At 33.9% G+C, this 21,013-nt stretch overlaps 1 protein-coding gene across 3 annotated transcripts in view; it reads left to right on the plus strand.

The window, feature by feature from the left end:
- BABAM2 (BRISC and BRCA1 A complex member 2) overlaps positions 1-21,013 on the plus strand; it is a 560,438-nt gene that overhangs the window by 162,815 nt on the left and 376,610 nt on the right. For all 3 annotated transcript variants that reach the window (XM_072634065.1, XM_072634064.1, XM_072634066.1), the window contains exon 6: positions 17,771-17,845. In XM_072634065.1, the coding sequence (XP_072490166.1) occupies positions 17,771-17,845 (75 nt within the window). The remainder of the gene's footprint in view (positions 1-17,770; positions 17,846-21,013) is intronic.

Here is a 21,013-nt window from a genome sequence, read left to right on the forward strand (position 1 = left end):
CATTTCAAGTTAATCCATTCTGCTTCAATTTAAGAAGGATTTATTGGTTCCCTATCCAACTCACCACAGAAGCTGTTCAAAATCTTTTCTTTTCTCTCCTCAAGCTTTCCATTTGTTTCTCTACCACACCCCTTTGAGATGAGGATCTTACCTCATATTTTATTGAGAAAATTGAGGCCATTCACCATATACTCCCACTTCTGCCTTTCTCTTCATCTCAGAACCTCTTATCGTTACCTCCTACTCTTTTTCTTCAGTTTCTGATAATAAAGTAGCTTTTCTTTTTGCCAAAACCAACCCATTTCATGTCATCGTTTCTTTTCCTTTCCATCTTCTCCAGCACATTGCCTCAACATCTTTTTTTTTCTTAAACTGCAGAGGAGAATAGAAAGAAAACCAGAAAGAAGCACAGAGAAGCATAAGAAAATTATAGATTGAACTTACTTTATCCTTAAAAAAAAAGCAAGCTGTACACAGCTCTGGTTTCATGTATCATTCTCTTTCTGTTCTATTTTGTATGTGGAAGTGCCCATTTACTTGTTAAAGATCAGAAAAAAAAGCCATTAAAATTGCCCATTTAATCATTCACTTTTCTCTGCATAATCATCACTCTCTCTTTGTCTACTGCTTATTTCTTTACTATTGTCCAAAATGCTCAAATCTTTTCAGTCCTTAAAAGTTTTTTGTTGGTCCAACTATTCCTGAAGCAATGATCCTATAACTCCTTTTGTCTACCAAACTCTTCGAAAAAGTTATATACACTGTATTTTTCTCAGGCTATAGCCTTTTGCAGTCTGGTTTCCTTATCATTCAGTTGAAACTCCTCTCTCTATAATTATGATTAATTTGTTAATTGCCAAATCGAAAAATCTTTTCTCATTCTCTATTTTCCTTGACTTTTGCTCAGTCTTTGCTTCTGCTCACCATCCTCTCTTACTACGTTTTCTTTTCTGGATTCCTGACACTACCTCTCAGACAAATTCTCATTCTCTTATGCTGCATCATCATCTGTGTCACACTCTTAACTGTGGGTACACCTCCCAGTCTCTGTCTTGGAATCTCTCCTCTTTTTTCTCTACATTTTCTCTCTAGACAACCTCATAAGCTCCTCTGGTTTACATTATTATCTCTATTCAAATGACTCTTAGATCTTTATCTGTAACCCTAATCTCTCCTGAGCTCCAGTCTTACATCACCATCTCACTGTTGGACATTTAGAACTGTATGGAATGTGTCCAAATATAACCCATTGTTTTGTGCTCCAGGTCCTCTTTTCTAATGAACTCTCCTATTTCTCTTATGAACACTGACATTCCTGCAGGCTCTCCAGGTTCATAAACTTGGCATAAATCTCAGTTCCTCACTCTCCTTTACCATATAGTTGCTGTATCTTTCCATTTCTGCTTCTACAATCCTTCTTAAATTCCAACTCATTTGTCTTTACTCACACAATTATTGTCTTAGTTCAGTTCCTCATTCCTCTCATCTTGCCCAAACAATTACAATGACTTCCTAATAGTCTCCTGACTCAAGTTTGTCTCCATTCTAATAATGATGATGATGATGATACCAGCTAACAATTATATAGAACTTTAAGGCTGTCAAAGTGATTTACATATATTGTCTCATTTGATCCTCACAGCATCCCTGTGGGGAAGAATGCAGTTACTATCCTCATTTTACAAATGAGGAAAATTAGTCTAAAATGTGACTTTCTCAGTGGCACACAACTAAAGCTAGTAAGTACCTTAGATGGATTTGAATTTAGTTCTTCCTTATTCCAAATTTTTCACGCTATCTGCTGTGATACCTCATCACCATAATCTTTTTATCTTATTTAATATTTTATTTTTTCCCAATTACATGTAAAAACAATTTTAGCATTCTTTAAAAAAAAAACTTTGAATTCCTAATTCTTTCCCTCTCTCCTCTCCCTCATTGAGATGGCAAGCATTTTGACATAGGTTATACCTGTGTAGTAATGAAAACACATTTCCATATAAGTCATTCTGTGAAAGAAAACATAGACAAAAAAAATCCAAGAAAAATAAAGAAAAAGTATCTTTGATTTATGTTCAGGCTCTACCAGTTCCTTCTCTGCTGATGAAAGCGCCTTTCATCCTAAGTCCTGTAGAATTGCTTTGGATCATTGTATTGTTGAGAATAGCAAAGTTATTCATAGTAGATCATCATACGATATTGCTGTTTTTTTCTATAATGTTCTCCTGGTTCTGCTCATTTCACCTTGCATCAGTTCATGTAAGTCTTTTCAGTTTTTCTGAGAGCATCTCAATCATAATTTCCCATAGCACAATAGTATTCCACCACAATCACATAACACAGTTTGTTTAGCCATTTCCCAACTGATGGACAGCCCCTCAATTTCCAATTCTTTGCCACCATAAAAGAGCTGCTATGAATATTTTTGTATATATCTGGATCATTTTCCTTTTTGTTATTAATCTCTTTGAGATACAGACCTAGTAGTGGTATTGCTTAGTGAAAGGGTATATATGGTTTTATAACTCTTTGAGTATAGTTCCAAATTGCTCTCCAGAATCGTTGAATCAGTATACAACTTCACCAATAGTACATTAGTGTTTTAATTCTCCCACCTCCCCTCCAACATTTGTCATTTTCCTTTTCTGTCATATTAGTCAATGTAACAGGTGTGAGGTAGTAGCTCAGAGTTGTTGTAATTTGAATTTCTCTCATCAATAGTGATTTTGAGTATTTTTTTTTAAGAGTATAGATCACTTTGATTCCTTTGTCTGAAAACTGTCTGTTTATATGCTTGGACAATTTATCAATTTAAGAATGACTCTTATTTCTATAAAATTGACTCAGTTTTCTATATGTTTGAGAAATGAAGTCTATCAGAGAAAAATTTTTTTCCATGGTAATGATTACCAACTCTATATTTTCCTCCATCTTGTTTCTCCCCCATTTGTCCTTCTCTCTCTCTCTCCTTTTACCCTGTCCATTCTCAAAAGTGTTTTGCTCTTGACTTCTACTTCCCCCAAATTATCCTTAACTTGGATGGCCAAAAGATACCCAGTTGACTTAGATTTTACTGGCTGCTCTCCTATTTCCCTCTTCTCTCCTCTCCTCTGATGTCTTTCTTTTTCTTGACCTCATTAAAGGGGCCATGCCCTGGCTACTTCTTAAACAGAGCTATTCAGTGAGTGGGCATTGCCTCACCCTAAGTGAGTGACTGCAGACCTTGGCATAAAGGGCCCGATGTCTCCCAGTGCATCCTGGGTCATCTCCTGTCATCTTGAGGAATATCAGGTCTCTGGATTCAGATGACTCTGGAGGAAAAGTGAGGCTGGTGACTTGCACAGCCCTCCCTCACTCAAAACAAAGTCAAGTGCAAATCATGTCATTATTTTTCTGTTGGCATGGTCTTCTTCGACAACGAAGGACAAACACACACACAATCCTTCTATCACCTCCCACCCTCTACCTTCTCTTATCTCTTTTCCTTCTTACTTTCCTGTATGGTAAGATAGATTTCTACACCCAACGGAGCGTATATATTATTCCCTTTTTGAGCCAATTCCAATGAGAGTAAAGTTCATGTGCTCCTGTCTCCACTTCCTCCTCCAGTGTAAAATTTCTTTCGGCCTCTTTTACATCAGATATTTTATCCAATTATACCTCTCCCTTTCCCCTTCTCCCAAAGCATTCTTCTTTCTCATCTCTCAATTTTTTTTTTAGATAATCATGCCATCATTCAACTCACACTTTCTGTCTATGTATTCTCTCTCTAACTGTCCTAATAATGAGAAAGTTTCTAGGAGTTATAAATATCATTTTCCCATGAGGGGATGTAAAAAATTTAACCTTATGTAATCCTTTATGATTTCTTTTTCCTGTTTACCTTTTTATGGTGATTTTGTATCTTATATTTGAAAATCAAAATTTCTATTCAGCTCTGGTCTTTTCATCAGGGATGCTTGAAAGTCTTCTATTTCATTGATAAGCCAATTTTTGCCCTGATGGATTATACTCAGTTTTTCTGGGTAAGTGATTCTTGGTTGTAAAGCTTTTTTGCTCTCTGGAATATCCTAATCCAAGCCCTCTGATCCTTTTATGTAGAAGCTGCTAAATCTTATGTTATTCTGACTGTGGTATCCTGACTGTGGCTGCACGATATTTGAATTGTTAGTTTCTGGCTATTTGCAGTATTTTCTCCTTGATCTGGGAAGTCTGGAATTTGGCTGCAGTATTCCTGTGAGTTTTCATTTTGGGACCCCTTTTAGGAAGTAGTTGGTGGATTCTTTCAATTTCTGTTTTACCCTCTGGTTCTACAATATCAGGGCAATTTTACTTGATAATTTCTTAAAATTTGATGTCGACTCTTTTTCGATCATGATTTTCAGGTAGTCCAATAATTCTTAAATAATCTTCTGGATCTATTTTCCAGGTCAGTTGTTTTTCCAATGAGATATTTCATGTATTTGTCTATATTTTCCTTCTTTTGATTTTGTTTGTTTCTTCATGTTTCATAAAGTCATTAGTTTCTATTTGCCCAGTTCTAACTTTTAAGGAATTATTTTCTTTAGTGAGCTTTTGTATCTCCTTTTCTATTTGGCCAATTCTACTTTTTAAGGAGTTCTTCACTTCAGTGAATTTTTGTATATATTTTTTCCATTTGGCCAGTTCTGCTTTTCAAGGGCATTCTTCCGTGGATTTTTGTGCCTCTTTTGCCATGTGGCCTATTCTGTAAGGTGTTATTTTTGTGCCTCCTTTGCCAAGCTGTTGATCATTTTTCATGATTTCCTTGCATCACTCTCATTTCTCTTACCAATTTTTCCTCTCCTTCTCTTACTTGATTTTAAAAATCCTTTTTGAGGTCTTTCATAGCCTCAGACCAATTCATATTTTTCTTGGAGGCTTTGAATGTAGGAGGAACTTTGACTTTGTCATCTTATTCTGAGTGTGTTTTGATCTTCCTTGTCATCACAGTAACTTTCTGTTATCAGATTTTTTCTGTTGTTTGCTTGTTTTCCCAATCTATTTCTTGACATTTAGCTCTTTGTTAAAATAGGGCTCTGCTTCCATTATGGAAGGCAAACTATCCCAAGCTTCATGAGTTTTGTGTAGCTGTTTTTAGAGATACTTCTAGTGACCTGTAAGTTTTCAGCTCTTCCAAGGTATGATTGAAGGAGATGTGAGTTTACCACTCTCCTGGCCTGTGGTCTGGTCTGTTAGTGACCACAAGTAGTCTTTTCTTTTTCTTTTTAGTGAATTACTTTTTTTTGAAAATTATTTTAGACAAATACTAAAGCTTAAATACATATTAAGAAAAGAAAAAAACATTATAAACTTAAATACAAAATAAGAAAAGGAAAAAACCTCATGTGCACAGTATAGTATAGGATTCAGAATGTATAGCAATAACTTTCCATTTCAAGAAAACCTACATATTAAATAATGTGCATTATGTTGAAAGCTGTCCATCTTTACTTTCTTGTAGGTTTTCTTTTGTTCTCTGCTGTACACTTTTTACTTTGCTCTTTTTTCTCCCTTTCCTCCCCTCTTCAGGCCCTTAGCACCTTACACTTGGAGTATTGCAGTAGCATTTGGCTATTCCCTTTGCCTAAAGTTTTTCCTGATTCCAGTTCATTTTCCATTCAGCCCCTAGAGTGATCCTTCTAACATCCAGGACTGACTGTGTAACTTTTCTAATAAACTCCTGGAGCTACTAATGCCTCCAAGATCAAATATAAATTTCTCTGTTTGGCATTCAAAGCTCTTCATATCCTACTGTCTTTCTCCCTTTCTAGAAATTATTCTTATATCTTACTCCCCTTCATATGGTCAGCAATAAGTGGTATTGACCTCTCTGCTATTCCTTGAACATGGTACTCCATCTATCAACTCTAGACAGTTTTACTGGTTCTCTCTTCTTAATTTCATCTTCTTTCATCATCTTTCATCTTCATCAAGTTTCAGCTAAAATACCAACCTCTGGAAGAAAATTTTTCCCAGATCCCCTTAATGTCAGTGCCTTTTTTTTGAGATTATCTCCCATTTATCTTCTCTTATCTTATTTCTCGTATCTTATTTTTAAATAGCTATTTTCAGTTTGTCTCTTCCATTAGACTATGACATTTTTTGAAAACAAAGGCTGTTTCTTCTTTAAAACTGTTGTTTTTTTTTTAAAATCCCCAATGAGTAGCAAAGTGTCAGAAACATAATAGGCAGTTAATAAATACTTGTTAATTTGACTTGATGTGACTTGGAATGTCCAATACAAAAGCAAAAACAAAGACATAATTTAGAGTTCTGGTGTTATTTTTGAGTCATGTGTTTCTTTTTATACGTTGTTTTCACCTTATAATTCTTAAGCAAGACATTTTTGTAAAGTGTATTTATAATGACCATTTAATTTTATAGAGAAAGTGAAAGGTTAGAGATCATAAAAGAAATAAGCAATTGAGTTGAAAAATTTTGGCTTTTATTGTCATTAGTTGTTTTCCTTCTCTTTTTAGTTGCAAGGGAAGAAATAGAAAGATTATTTTAGTATTTCATAATTTATTTCATATTTAATATTTCATAGTTCCTAGTGAACTTTGTTTCCTTTTATGACCCTACATTTTTTTTAACATGATTTGAGTTTTCCACATTACTTTGTTACAAATGAGTTAAAACAGTTATTTAGTTTAAAAAACTCAAATTTTTGGGAATATATAAACTCTGGATGGTAAAAAAAATTTTGGTTCAGAATGGATGATGGAATCAAAATATACTATGTAAACTAAAAGATGAACCAAAATACAATTTGTTGTGGACTAAAATAACTGTCAACTCGCATAAGTCCATGTGATGAAAGTATAGTTAGCTTTTTTTATTACCTTATATGGACAACAGTTGTTCCAGTTTGAATTTCCACATTTTATTCCTTTTGTTCTTTAGAACTTTGAATAAGAACCAATGTGTTCAAGGGAACTAAAGGCTTAACAAGTTAATTTTAACTAATGGATTCACATTTAAGTATAGTAGGTAGCTGGTAAATAGTTTTGGACAGATTTAATTGCTTGTGTAAAATGAAGATTTAAAGAAAAATCTTAATTTTGATATTTTTTCCCACTTGGCTTATGAGTTACTTTTCAGATTGATTTTTTTTTTTTTACCAGTTACTTATTTATCATTTAATTGTATAGTTCTTCAGACCTTCCTTGAAAAATGCGTAATATATTCCTCTGAAAGTGGAAGTAACAGACCAGGCTGACCAGTTACTTCAAAAAATATCATTTACCTTATCTTCTTTTAAAAAAAAATTTCATTGATATTTTTACATCATAGTTATTTCAGTCTATGCTTCTTCCTGCTGGGGAGTATTCTCTTGTAACAAAGAAAAAAAGTCAAACAAAATCACTTAACTTATGTCCATGTGGTCTGATACTTATGCCATACCCATAACCTGTTATCACTCTAAGGAAAGGAAGAGGTTCCTTTTCGCTTTTCTCCTCCAGCATCATGATTATTATATTTACATTTAAAAATTAGTTTTCTCTATTAAATGTAAAACATTTAACATTCATTAAAAAAAAATGAGTTCCAAATTCTGTCTTTCACTTTTTCCTCCATACCCACTTTGGAAAGCAAGCAATTTGATATTGATTATACTGTAGTAAAGTGGATAGAGTGCCAAGCTTGCATTCAGAAGGACTTGAATTCAAATATGGCCTCAGATACTTACTAGCTATATGACCCTGGGCAAGTCATTTAACCCTGTTTGTCTCAGTTTCCTCACCTCTGAGCTGGAGAAGGAAATGGCAAACCACTCCAGTGGCTCTGCCAAGAAGACCCCAAATAGGGTCATGAAGAGCTAGACATAATGAAAAGCAACCTATTAACAATAATAGCATACATGTAAAATCATGTAAAACATTTTTCCTTATTAACCATGCTGCAAAACGAAACAAAACAAAACAAAACAACAACCCTGAGAGGGTAAAAAAAAAGGTATGCTTCAATTTGCATTCAGACTCAATCACTTCCTTTTCTGAAGGAGGATAGCATTTTTCATAAGTCCTCAGAATTGTCTTTGATCCTTGTATTACTCAGAATAGCTAAGTCATTCACAATTGGTCACCATCATATAGCATTGTTGTTACTGTGTACAATGTTCTCCCCTTTCTTCTCATTTCACTTTGCGTGAGTTCATAGAAGTATTCTAAGGTTTTTCTGAAACCATCCTGCTTGTCATTTCTTATAGCACAATAGCATTCCCACACAATCATATACCACAGCTTGTTCAGCCATTCCCTAATTAATGGGCGTCTCCTCAAATTCCAGTTCTTTGCCACCACAAAAAAAAGATCTCTTTGATCTCTTTAGGAGAGAGACCTAGTAGTGGTATTGTTCTGTCAAAGAGTATGCACAATTTTATAGCTTTTTGGACATAGTTTGAAATTGTGTTTCAGAATGGTTGTGTTTACTACTTTTGTTTCTTAGAACTTTGAATAGGAACCAACGTGTTCAAGGAAATTAAAGACCCCAGTGGTGTATTAGTATCTCAATATTTCTACATCCCCCTCTAACAGTTTTCATTTTGCTTTGCTATCATATTAGCTAATCTCGTAGGTGTGAGAGAGTACTTCAGAGTTGTTTTAATTTTCATTTCTCTAATCAGTAGTGATTTAGAGCATTTTTTCATATGGCTATAGATAGCTTTAATTTCTTCTGAAAAACTTCCTGTTCATATCGGTTGACCATTTATCAATTGGGGAATAATTTATGCTTTTATAAATTTGACTTTTATAAGTCAAATTTGACTTTTATAATATGTATTTCAGAAATGAAGTCTTTGTCAATGAAACTTGCTGTAAATTTTTCCCTCAGGCTTCTATTTCCTTCTAATCTTGGCTGAGTTGGTTTGTTTGGGCAAAACATTTTTAATTTTATGTAATTAAAATTATGCATTTTACTTCCCATGATCCTCTTTCTCTCTTATTTGGACATAAATTCTTTCCTTATCTATAGATCTATTAAGTAAAATTTCCCATGCTCCCATAATTTGCTGATGATGAAACCCTTCATGTCTAAGTCATATACCCATTTTAATGTTATGTTGGTATGTGATATGAAATGTTGATCTCTCTTAGTTTCTGCAGAACTACTTTCAAATTTCCCCAGCAATTTTTCTCATATAGTGAGTTCTTGTCCCAAAAGTTTGGGTCTTTAGATTTATCAAACAGTAGATTACTATGATCTTGTACTACCATGTATTGTGTACCTCATGTGTTTTGCTGATCCACCATGATATAATTTATCCAGTACAAGCTTGTTTTGACAATATCCACTTTCTAATATAGTTTAAGAGCTGATACTGCTAAGCCACCTTCCTTAGCTTTTTCTTTTTCATCATTTCCTTTGATATTCTTGTACTTTTATTATTTTTCTAGCTCTATAAAGTAGTTATTGCTGGTTGGATTGATATGGTACTGAATAAGTAAATTAATTTTGGTAGAATTGTCTTTTTTATTATTTTGGCTTAGCCTGCCCATGAACAATGAATAGATCTCTAATTGTTTAAGTCTGACTATATTTTGGTGAAAACTGTTAATTGTGTTCATATAGTTCTTGGGTTTGTCTTGGCAGTTACACTTCCAAATATTTCATAGTGTTTGCAGTTATTTTAAATGGCATTTATTTTTCTATCTCTTCCAGTTGAACTTTATTGATAAGGTATAGAAATGTTGATGATTTCTGTGAATTTGCTTTATATCCTGCAACTTTGCTGAAGTTATTATTTCAAGTTGTTTCTCAATCGATTCTCTAGGATTCCCTAAGTATACCATCATGTCATCTGCAAAAAGTAATAGTTTTGTTTTTCCATTATATATTCTAATACCTTCAGTATCTTTTTCTTACTGATATAGCAATATTTTTACTACAGTATTGCACAAAAGTGATGATGATGGGCATTCTTCTTATTATCCCTGAACTTACTAGGGAGGCTTCTATTTTATCCCCATTAAAAATAATGTCTGCTGATAGTTTTAAATGGTTCTACTTTTTTTTTTTAAAGGAAAACTCCTTTTTTCTTATGCTTTCTAGTGTTTTTCATAGAAATGAGTTGTATATTTTGTCAAAAGCCTTTTATGCATCTGTTGAAATAGTCACAGGATTTTTGCCCTTTTTTTTGTTATTGATATGGTTAGTTATGCTGACAGATTTCCTAATAATGAACTAGCTCTGCATTCATGGTATAAATCCCACCTTGTCATAATGCATGATTTTTGTAATATATTGCTGTTATCCACCTGCTATTATTTTATTTAAAATTTTTGCTCTTCCTGGTTTAGGTATCAGCACCATAGCTGTGTTATAAAAAGGAATTTAGTAAGGCTCCTTTCTCCATTTTTCCAAGTAGTTTATATAGTGCTGGAATAATCATTCTTTAAATGTCTGGTAGAATTCATGTGTTAATCCATCTTTTCTTAGGGAGTTCATTGATGGCTTGTTCAATTTCTTTTTTCTAAGATATACTTTTTAATGTATTCTATAACCTCTTCTGTTAATCTGGACAGTTTATTTCTGTGTTTATATTCATCCATTGTCAGATTTATTGATGTATAATAGGGCAAAATTACTCCTAAATATTGCTGTAATTATCTTCTTGTTCATTATGAATTAACTCTTGTCTTTCATAGTGGTAATTTGATTTTCTTCTTTTTTTTTTAAACATCAAATTAACCAGAGGTTTATCCACTTTACTTATTTATTCATTTATGTTCATAAAATCAATCCTGCTTTTACTTATTAGTTCATTGATTTTCATTCAGTGTTATTAATCTCTCCATTGTTTTTCAGGATTTTGAACTTGTTATTTAATTGGGGACTTTTAGTTTTTTTAATTGAATTCCCAATTCATTGATCTGCTATTTAATGATACATACATATATATATATATATTTATATATATGTTCATATATTTATAAAATATATATTTAAATATATAAATTTTCTCCTAAATACAGTTTTGTCAGCATCCCAAAGATTTTACTATGTTTTCTCATTATTGTCATTTTTTTAATGAAATTGATTGTTTCTATGATTTGATCTTTGACCACTAATTGTTTAGGATTTGATTATTTAGTTTCTAATTAATTTTTAATCTATCTTTCCATGGCCTTTTGTTGAATGTAAGTTTTGTTGCCTTATGGTCTGAAAATGACCATATGCATTTACTATTTCTGCTTCTCTGAATATGATTGTGATGTTTTTATGCCCTAATCCATAGTTAATTTTTGTGAAGTTGCCACATACAGCTTAGAAAAAGACATTTTCCATTCTATTCCCATTTATTTTATAACAGGATTTTATCGTATTGAACTTTTCTAAAATCCTGTTCCTCTCCTTAATTTCTTTCTTGTTCATTTTATGACTAGAGATACCTAGCTCTGAAGGAGAAAGTTGAAGTTTCCCACTGATAGAATTTTGTTGTTTATTTCCTCCTATTTAGTACTTCCTTTAAGAATTTGGATGTTGGAGGGGGGCGGAGTCAAGATGGTGGGGTAGAAAGACACACATACTCTAGCTCTTCCCCCACAGCCCATAAAATACCTGTAAAAATTGACTATAAACAAATTCTAGAGCAGCAGAAGCCACAATATGATGGAGTGAAAGAGATTTTCAGCCCAAGGTAGCCTGGAAGGCTGACAGGAAAGGCCTATCACATGGGGCACATAGCAGAGCATAGCCCACAGAGCCCAGCCCAGCCCTGGTTGCTCAGGACCAGGGGAACAAGACTGAAACAGGCTTTGGGGACAGAATCCACAGGAGTGGTTCTCAGATCCCTCAGCTCACAAATGCCAAAGAAAGCTTCAAAGGTCACTGAGAAATCTTTTTCATTTGGGCGACAAGGGAACGCCATCTGGCCCTGCCAGCAGCAGCCACTGCAGCAGCAGCTTCCATTTTTGGATCCCTCCTCCTAAAGCCCCTGGGGGAATTGAACAGCTGATCTGAATCTCAGCCCTGTGTTGGGTCCTGGGGTGAGAAGGAAGAGTGCTGACTTGGTGGAACTGGCAGAAGCTATGGAGAGGGAATTCTACTACTCTCAAATTCTGGGCAGAAAAGTTTTTGGTTGCTCCCAGACCAGTGCTCAGGCCCTTGATTTTGCTACTTTGGAGGAACTGATATCTTACAAGTCCCCAGAGTCTTGACAAAGGACTCAAAGTCAAGTAACTGGCTGGGAAAATGCCCCAAAAGGGAAAAAAAAATAAGACTATAAAAGGTTGCTTTCTTGATGAACAGGTATTTTCTTCCATCCTTTTGGATGAAGAAGAACAGTGCTTACCATCAGAGGCCTCCAAAATAAATATGCAGTGATCTTAGGCCATGGAAGAGCTCCAAAAGGATTTTGAAAATCAAGTGAGAGAGATGGAGGAAAAATTGGGAAGAGACATGAGAGCAGCGCAAGAAAATCATGAAAAGCGAGTCAACAGTTTGCTAAAGGAGACCCAAAAAAATTGCTGAAGGAAATAATACCTTTAAAAATAGGCTAACTCAGTTGGCAAAAGAGGTCCAAAAAACCAATGAGGAGAAGAATGCTTAAAAAAGCAGAATTAGCCAAATGGAAAAGGAGGTTCAAAAGTTCACTGAAGAAAATAGTTCTTTAAAAATTAGAATGGAGCAGATGGAGCTAATGACTTTATGAGAAACCAAGAAATTATAAAACAAAACCAAAAGAATGAAACAATAGAAGATAATATGAAATATCTCATTGGAAAAACAACTGACCTGGAAAAGAGATCCAGGAGAGACAATTTAAAAATTATGGGACTACCTGAAAGCCATGATAAAAAAAAAAGAGCCTAGACATCATCTTTCATGAAATTATCAAGGAAAACTGCATTGATATTCTAGAACCAGAGGGCAAAATAAATATTGAAAGAATCCGCCAATCACCTCCTGAAAGAGATTCCGAAAGGAAAACTCTTAGGAATATTGTAGCCAAATTCCAGAGCTCCCAGGTCAAGAAGAAAATATTTCAAGCAGCTAGAAAGAAACAATTGGAGTATTGTGGAAATACAATCAGCATAGCACAAGATCTAGCAGCTTCTGCAATAAGGGATCGAAGGGCTTGGAATATGATATTCCACAAGTCAAAGGAACTAGAATTAAAACCAAGAATCACCTACCCAGCAAAACTGAGTATAATACTTAAGGGGAAAAAATGGTCATTCAATGAAATAGAGGACTTTCAAGAATTCTTGATGAAAAGACCGGAGCTGAATAGAAAATCTGATTTTCAAACACAAGAATCAAGAGAAGCATGAAAAAGTAAACAGGAAAGAGAAATCATAAGGGACTTACTAAAGTTGAACTGTTTATATTCCTACATGGAAAGATAATATTTACAATTCTTTAGACTTTTCTCAGCATTTGAATAGTTAGATTACGTATAGACAGAGGGCACAGAGTGAGTTGAATAGAGAAGGATGATATTTAAAAAAAAATAAAGAGATGAGAGAAGAATATATTGGGAGGGTAAAGGGAAAAATAAAATGGGGCAAATTATCTCTTACAAAAAAGAGGCAAGAAAAAGCTTTTTCAATGGAAGGCAAGGGTTGGGAGGTGACAGGGAAAAAGTGAACCTTATTTTCATCACATTTGGCTTAAGGAGGGAATAACATGCATACTCAATTTGCTATGAAATTACCTTACTATAGGAAAGTAGGGAAGAAGGGAATGAGAGGGGGTGGGGGGATGATAGAAGGAAGGGCAAATGGGAGGAGGGCATAATTAGAAGTAAATACTTTTGAGGAGGGATAAGGTCAAAAGAGAGAATAGAGTAAACTGGGGACAGGATCAGGTGGAGGGAAATATAGTTAGTCTTCCACAACATGAAAGTCTTTTGCATAACTGTACATGTATAACCTATATTGAATTGCTTAACTTCTCAATGGGGATGGGTGGGGAGGGATGAAGGGAGAGAAGTGGAACTCAAAGTTTTAAAAATGAATGTTAAAAATCATTTTTAAATGCTACTGGGAAATACAATATATAGGCAATGGCATATAGAAATCTAGTCCTCCAAGAAAATAGAGGGGATGGGGATTAGAGATGGGAGGGGTGTAATAGAAGGGAGGGAAGACTGGGCGAAGAGGGAATCAGAATGCATACTGTCTTGGGGGTGGATGGAGGGGAGAGATGGGGAGAAAATTTTTTAACTCATAATCTTGTGGAAATGAATGTTGAAAACTAAAAATAAATAAATAAATTAGAATTTAAATTAAAAAAAATCAGAATAATGCTAATAAGGAGGATTACAGCAACATATCCTAAAGATCATATGTTATGATGAGGTGGGATTTATACAAGGAACACAGGGGTGGTTCAATGTGAGGAAACCTATCTACATAACTAACTATGTCACTAAGATAAAACACCAAAAATCATGTGATTATTTCAGTAGAAGCAGAAAAGGCCACAAGTGCTAGTCTCATATTGACCCTGAAACTGTGACCAGGTTCCCTGCTCTTCTGTTGCCATAAGCACTTGTGCTTCTTTATTTCTTAGAACTGAGATCAGGGCCTTGTGAGTGACTACAAGCACTCTTCTCCAGTCCGAAACTATGATTAGGCCCCTATTTTTTGGTGGCAAGAAGGGGGATTACATTAGGGATCTTCTTTGTCATCAAACTGCAACTTGGAACTGTGTATGGGCAATGCAACGAGGTCCTGAACCCAGTGCCAGCAAAGGATCCCCTTTAATCTCTTTTTGACTAGCTGTCTGACACCCTTTCAGTCTATGGGCTGACACCTCCTGAAGGTGCTGCAGTTGCTTCCAAGAACTGCTGTTCATGTTGCCATGGTGGGTTTACACTATGGTCTAGGCCTGATCACCATCTTGGTGTGACAGATTTTCCTGACATTCTTCTAAATTGTCTTGGGCTGAAAAATTGTTTCACTCCAATCTTTTCTTAATTCTGATGCTCCAGAAATTGATTTAAGGCATTATGGTAAAGTTGTGTACAGGGGAATTTGGGAGAATTAAGGTGAGTACTTGCCTGTATTGTGCCATCTTGGTTCTGTCTCTGGTATTATAATTATATAATATTATGTTTCATTTTATTGTCCTTTTCCTGAAAGTTTCTTGAGGGCAGGGACTGTAATTTTCTTTCTTTTTTGTTATGCCTGTTGCTTAGCATTATTCCTGGTACATAGTAATAACTTAATAAATGCTTGTTGATTGATTATCTAAGGACTTATTAGTAACTATAATGGCAATTTAATCAATTCAATTTAATATCACATAGTTTCTACTCTAATCCATTATCACCTGCCTAGTATTTTGGGAATGCTTTTACATCCAATGCAGTAAAGTACTCAGAGCCTAAGGGAATAATAAACAATAACTTTGATCAAAATTAATTGAACTCCTTGGTAAAAGCTTCTGTGAGGTTTGGAAGTCTGCTGTTCAATCCATACAGTTGTTTTTTCTATACTCCTTACCCAAAGGACCCGGGGAATGGTTGTAGGTGAAAGGTAAAGTTAGTTCATATTGTCTAGGTTCTCTTCCTCATCGTATTTGAAGTCCCTGCTCACAGCCTCAGACTATTGCAATAGCCTCTTCCTGGTTTTCTTTGTGTCAGTCTCCTTCGTAGTAATTCCTCCAAATAACTGATAAATTGACATTCTTAACTAACAGACCTTAGTTTGTCATTCACCCCCTCCCTCAAAAAATCCTCATTGGTCTCTCTTCCTTGAGATTATTGGAATATTGGTATTAGATATCCATAATGAGATAATAATGAAATATTGGAATTTGTATTTATAGATATCTTATATTTGTATTTATAGAATCTTAGGGACATAGACTGAGAGCCAGAAGACTTCTGAATTAAAGGTCCTAGAGATCAATTTGCTTGTTTAACAGATGGTAAGAATAATGCTCAGTGAAGTTAAATGACTGACCTAATATCACACAACTAGTAATAGATGCAGAATTTGAATTTGAATCTACCTGACTCCATGTATCTGTTCTCTATTGTATTACCCATACCCCAATAAAATGTAAGGTCTCTCCTTGTCTCTAAATCTTTATTCTCATTCACTACATTCTTTTTATTATCAAACAGCTGCATGTTGTCATGGCATACCCTTTTAATATTGGTATCCCTGCAGCAGCTCCAGTGCTTTCTACAGCTTATCAGAACTACTGGAATACTGATCAAAGATCACGAGAGTTTAGCATGTCCATGAACTTTTGCAAATGTTGCTCATAGCTGGTAGAGAAGTGGAAATCCTTGGAAGATGTCTAATGATCAGTCCCACTGAAAACAAAAATGAGTGTAGAAAAATTTAAAATTGGCCACTGAGAGTGCCTTTTGATAGTATAATTCCATTATTCACTTTTCTGGGCATAGTTGGATATAATTTTAAAAACACAATGTGAACAGACAAGAGTTTGGACTGTGAGCAGAATAGAGTTTGGACTGAGGCACTGTCAGTATTAAAATAGCAGAGTTTCAGGGAGTAAAGTCATTCAAATACATCAGCTGTCATTCTCTGAGATGAACATTCATGTTTTTCAAAGCTTTTTACAATGGAGGTAAGTAAACTTAGTCATTTCTTTTTTTGAACAAAGGGTATCAATTAATTGAAGAAGGGCTAAACAAATTGTCAGAAGTGAATGAAATAAGATATTATTGCTCTCTAATAAAAAATGATTATGAGAAATTCAAAACAACATGAGAAGATATAACTGAACTATTTTAATACAAAGTAAAAGAAACAGAACTAGGGAAATGATACATTTAATATTAAGTTTAATGGAAGGAAAAGTAACTACTTTGTTTGATATTTCTTGATTTTTCATTGTGTAAGCCCTCACTTTCCATACCCTGCCTAGTATACCTCCCTTTTTTGCTTTAGATTCTGCTTGCTCTCACCTCTAGAATTGTGCTCATTGAAGCTGGGAGTGGTTCCAAACTATCACCCACAATTATATTCTCCTTTTGACTCAGATAACAGGTCTTACCTATTTTTGAATTTACCCTATGAAAATCTGCCTTCTCACCTGTCTGATTCTTCTCCCAATCACTTTTGTCGAAGAATGGAAGTAATTCAGAACTAGTTAGATGCTTTATATTGAAGAAACTTTTACCTCTTTTTTTTGCTTCCAAGTAATCAGTAATCGATTTATTAATTAGACTGCCTGGCAATCAATAAATTGATGGTCAGAAGTTCTCTAGGTAACCAGAGACCTTTTTCTCAGTAGCCAAAGACCACTTCTACCTATTTCTTAAGCTGACTCATTGGTAGATTTGTATTTGTATGCGTATATGTGTGTATATACATAGACATGTATATATATAAATATACATACTTTCAATAAATTGATAATTATGTTAAATAATTATCAGGTATGCTACTTCTTAATTTATTGTTTTATGTAGAATATACTTGATGTTTCAGTATCATACAATTTTTTGTATTTTAATAACAGTAATATGTGGCATCATGCTAGTGTGTTATAAATATTAAGACCAATGGTTTGAGTATTTCCTTAGAAATTCAAGAAAAAAGATACTAGTATAGCATGATGATTACAGTGTACTTTGTACTCTTTATTAATATGCAATTTAATCTTCTTAATTATCACTTTCATCCTTCCTCCCCTATGTTAGAATTCCTTTCCCAATGTTAACTGATAGACTTCAGGCCTTGAAGATAGGTGTTATAATAACCTTTCTTCACCCTTTTGGGAAGTTTGTGGTCTCATTGTTATGGTTCTCTTTCTACAGACTGGGGAGTTCTCAGCTCGCTTCCTTTTGAAGTTACCAGTGGATTTCAGCAACATTCCCACATACCTTCTCAAGGTAAAAAAAAACAAAAAAAAAGACTTCATCTATATTTGTATTACAAATGAAATGTCATGTTAACTATTTAACCTGAGATATTGGTTAGCCAGTAGTTCCTCAGGATTATAAACAATATTTATTGCCTTTTCGTATCTTTATAATTTAAAAGCTATGATAACTTCAGGTTACCTAGAAATTTCTTTTAAAAACATAACTGGAAAATTAAGCTTGGAAATTAAATAATTTGAAATTCTTATTTATGGAGTCTTTTAATATAAAATACTATAAGCTAATGAATTTATTTTCATTAGTTCTTCATTTTGGGAGACTATGTATTGAGATAAGTTACAAAGCACTGGAAATAGGAATTAAGCTTGTCATAGTTGGAATGGGTTGGGCTGAGAGATAAGATTCAAACATGAATTATGACCTAGAGTTTATTTGATACAAGCGTAGATACATGAATACTGAGCCACTATAGAGGTACATTTCCTCATTTTTCATTTTTTAAAAAATCTTTTTTATTGCTACCTGTTACCTTTATTGCCATTACTTTACATTTAAATATCTCCCTATTATCCTCTTCATAAAACTCTTGTTACAGAAATTGTAAAAGACAGGGAAAGCATACATAATTTGGCCAAAAAAATAAAAGGAGCATATCCTTTATGCCTGACTCTAAATATAGTATTTTACACCCATTTCTCCTCACTTTTGCAAAGAAGTCTTCTCTGTTAATAAAAAAATAACTTTAATAACTCTCTCCCCATCTCTAATTTCACTAAAGTCTTGGCCTTTTTCCTCATCTTAGCGTTGAGAGCACTCTGGGTTCCTTTTCAGGTAGAACTTTGTTTTGTTTTGATGTAACTAACAGCTGCTTCTAGATAAGCAATTCCTATGTTACTTCCCCATTCAAAACAAAAGAAAGCCTGTTGAAGGTTTGTGGGAAGATATTAGGACCCAGGGTTTTCAGTTCTCTCCACACAGAGGGGCTATTAAAACCCTTCTAATAAAAAATAGGAAAGAACACTGATAATGAAAATCAAAGAGAAATAGCCATGAGTACCTATGAATTCCTCCATCCTATTCAGGACTTCACCAAAATACTGTGAGAATCTGCAGAAACTTTGAACTGTGGCAAGCTAGGGCAAGTAACAGCTCCATATCATGAGAAGATGTTGGTAGATGCTTTGTTCTCAAGGTATAAAAACAATTTATGTAACAGCATATAATTGTTTCTTAAATATTAATTAAAATCTATGTGGCCTAAAAATACAGACCTAAATAGAGAAATAGTAATTGGTGATGTTTATACCCTGTCATTATGGAAATATGACGGTATTCCCCAAATTAATTAGTTATTTAGTGATATACAAAACTAAACTGCCAAAGGACTAATTTGTGGTGCTGGAAAACAATAGTAGCAAAATTCATCTGGAAGAACAAAAATCAAGAATCTGATATGAAATAATGAAGAAAAATGAGCCTACTAGTACCAGATTTCAGACTGTAGTACAAAGCAATAATCATCAAAACTATTTACTATTCTGATGAAAACTTATGCTGTACTAATTACTCTAAAAAAATGTTCTTTTATGTGTTTTGGCTAACAATTTCTGTTTCTGAGAGTAGGTTGGTTAGGGTGTTTTTGTCTTGATTTTTACGGTTTGTATATTTTACATTTTTGTAGATATTCATCTATTTCCTTTTAATTCTCAACTTTGCTGGCATAGAACTGGGTATGATAGTTTCTGGTAATTTTCTTTTTTTTAATTTCTATTTGTAATAAATTTAGCTCCTTCATTATGCATTTTGGCAGTTTGTTTTTTCACCTCTCTTGTTGAATAAAATTACCTAATAGCTTACTAATTTTGTTAGTTATTGCATTTTTTTAAAGAAAATCAGCTCTTTGTTTTCAATGTTGTTTCTCTTTCATTTTTTCAAATTATCTTCTTTTGTGACTGTTTTGGATTCTTAATGTACTGATATCTCAGGAACATGTAAAGAGCAAAGAAATGTATCTGTGTGAATTAAAGTCAAACAAAAGTAGTTTAGAGAAGGAAAGGAGGTAAGTGAGGGAAGAATACAATAATTTTTTTTGAAATTGTGTGGCAAATGTGTTGATTACTCAAGGAAAGAGGGAGAGCAGGAGAAAATAAGAAGGATCTAGAAACACTCATTTGGTTGAGCAAATTTTAAATTCTTTATACTTTTTTTAAAAAAATCTACTAATTTTAACAGAGCAATTAAAAAAATATTTTTGCTGCTCTGTCCTTCCTGAGCAAATGATTTTGAAAATGGCAATGAATTTAGTGTTAGAGGATCTCCCTGGTACTTTTGGGGTCTCTTACTCTTTTAAAATATTTTTACAAATTTTACAAGTAATAATAATTTTTCAACAATGTTTGAAGTTTAATTTTTCTTTTTATTGTAAAGTTTGAATAGTTTTTAGATGTTTATTATATCCTTTTGAGAACTGCCTGCCTTTATTATTTTACAATTTATAGATTGAGAAAACCGTTTTACAAATTTGTATTAATTCAAGATTTTGGTTGACATTTATTAGTTATTAAAATTATTGTGATGTCATCATCATTTCTGTTTGTGTACATCTTATATTTCCTCAGTTAACTCTAGACGGTTAACAGTCTATAAAGACAGGGCCTGTTTAGTTTTTGTCTTTATTTTGTCAGCACAAGTACATTATATAATGCCTAGTTCATAATAGGAGATTAATAAATGTTTACTGAATTATAGTAAATTAAATTATTTTTTAATATTGTTCAGTGAAGCATGTAGGTGACTCAGATAATAGAAAGACCTGAGCTTAAATCTAGCTTTAGACACTTGCTTAGCTGTGTGACTCTGGGCAAGTCAGTTAACCCTGTGCCTCAGTTCCTCATCTGTAAAATGAACTGGAGAAGCAAATGGCAAACCACTCCAGTATTGTGGCTAAGAAAACCCTAAAAGGTCCATGAAGAGTTGAACACAAGTGGAAATAACTAAACAACAACAAGTACCTAACTACCCCTTGAGTTGTTATGAGGATGTTATGAGATGATATTTGTAAAGTGCTTGTCATAGTCCCTCAAATGTAGTAGATACTTTTAAAAAGCTTGTTCCCTTCCCCCTTAATAGCATCAACTTCCTAGGATTGTTGTGAGAAAAGAATGTACTTGTAAAGTG

This window comes from Notamacropus eugenii, chromosome 1 (assembly GCF_028372415.1).
Source record: "Notamacropus eugenii isolate mMacEug1 chromosome 1, mMacEug1.pri_v2, whole genome shotgun sequence".
Lineage (NCBI taxonomy): Eukaryota > Metazoa > Chordata > Mammalia > Diprotodontia > Macropodidae > Notamacropus > Notamacropus eugenii.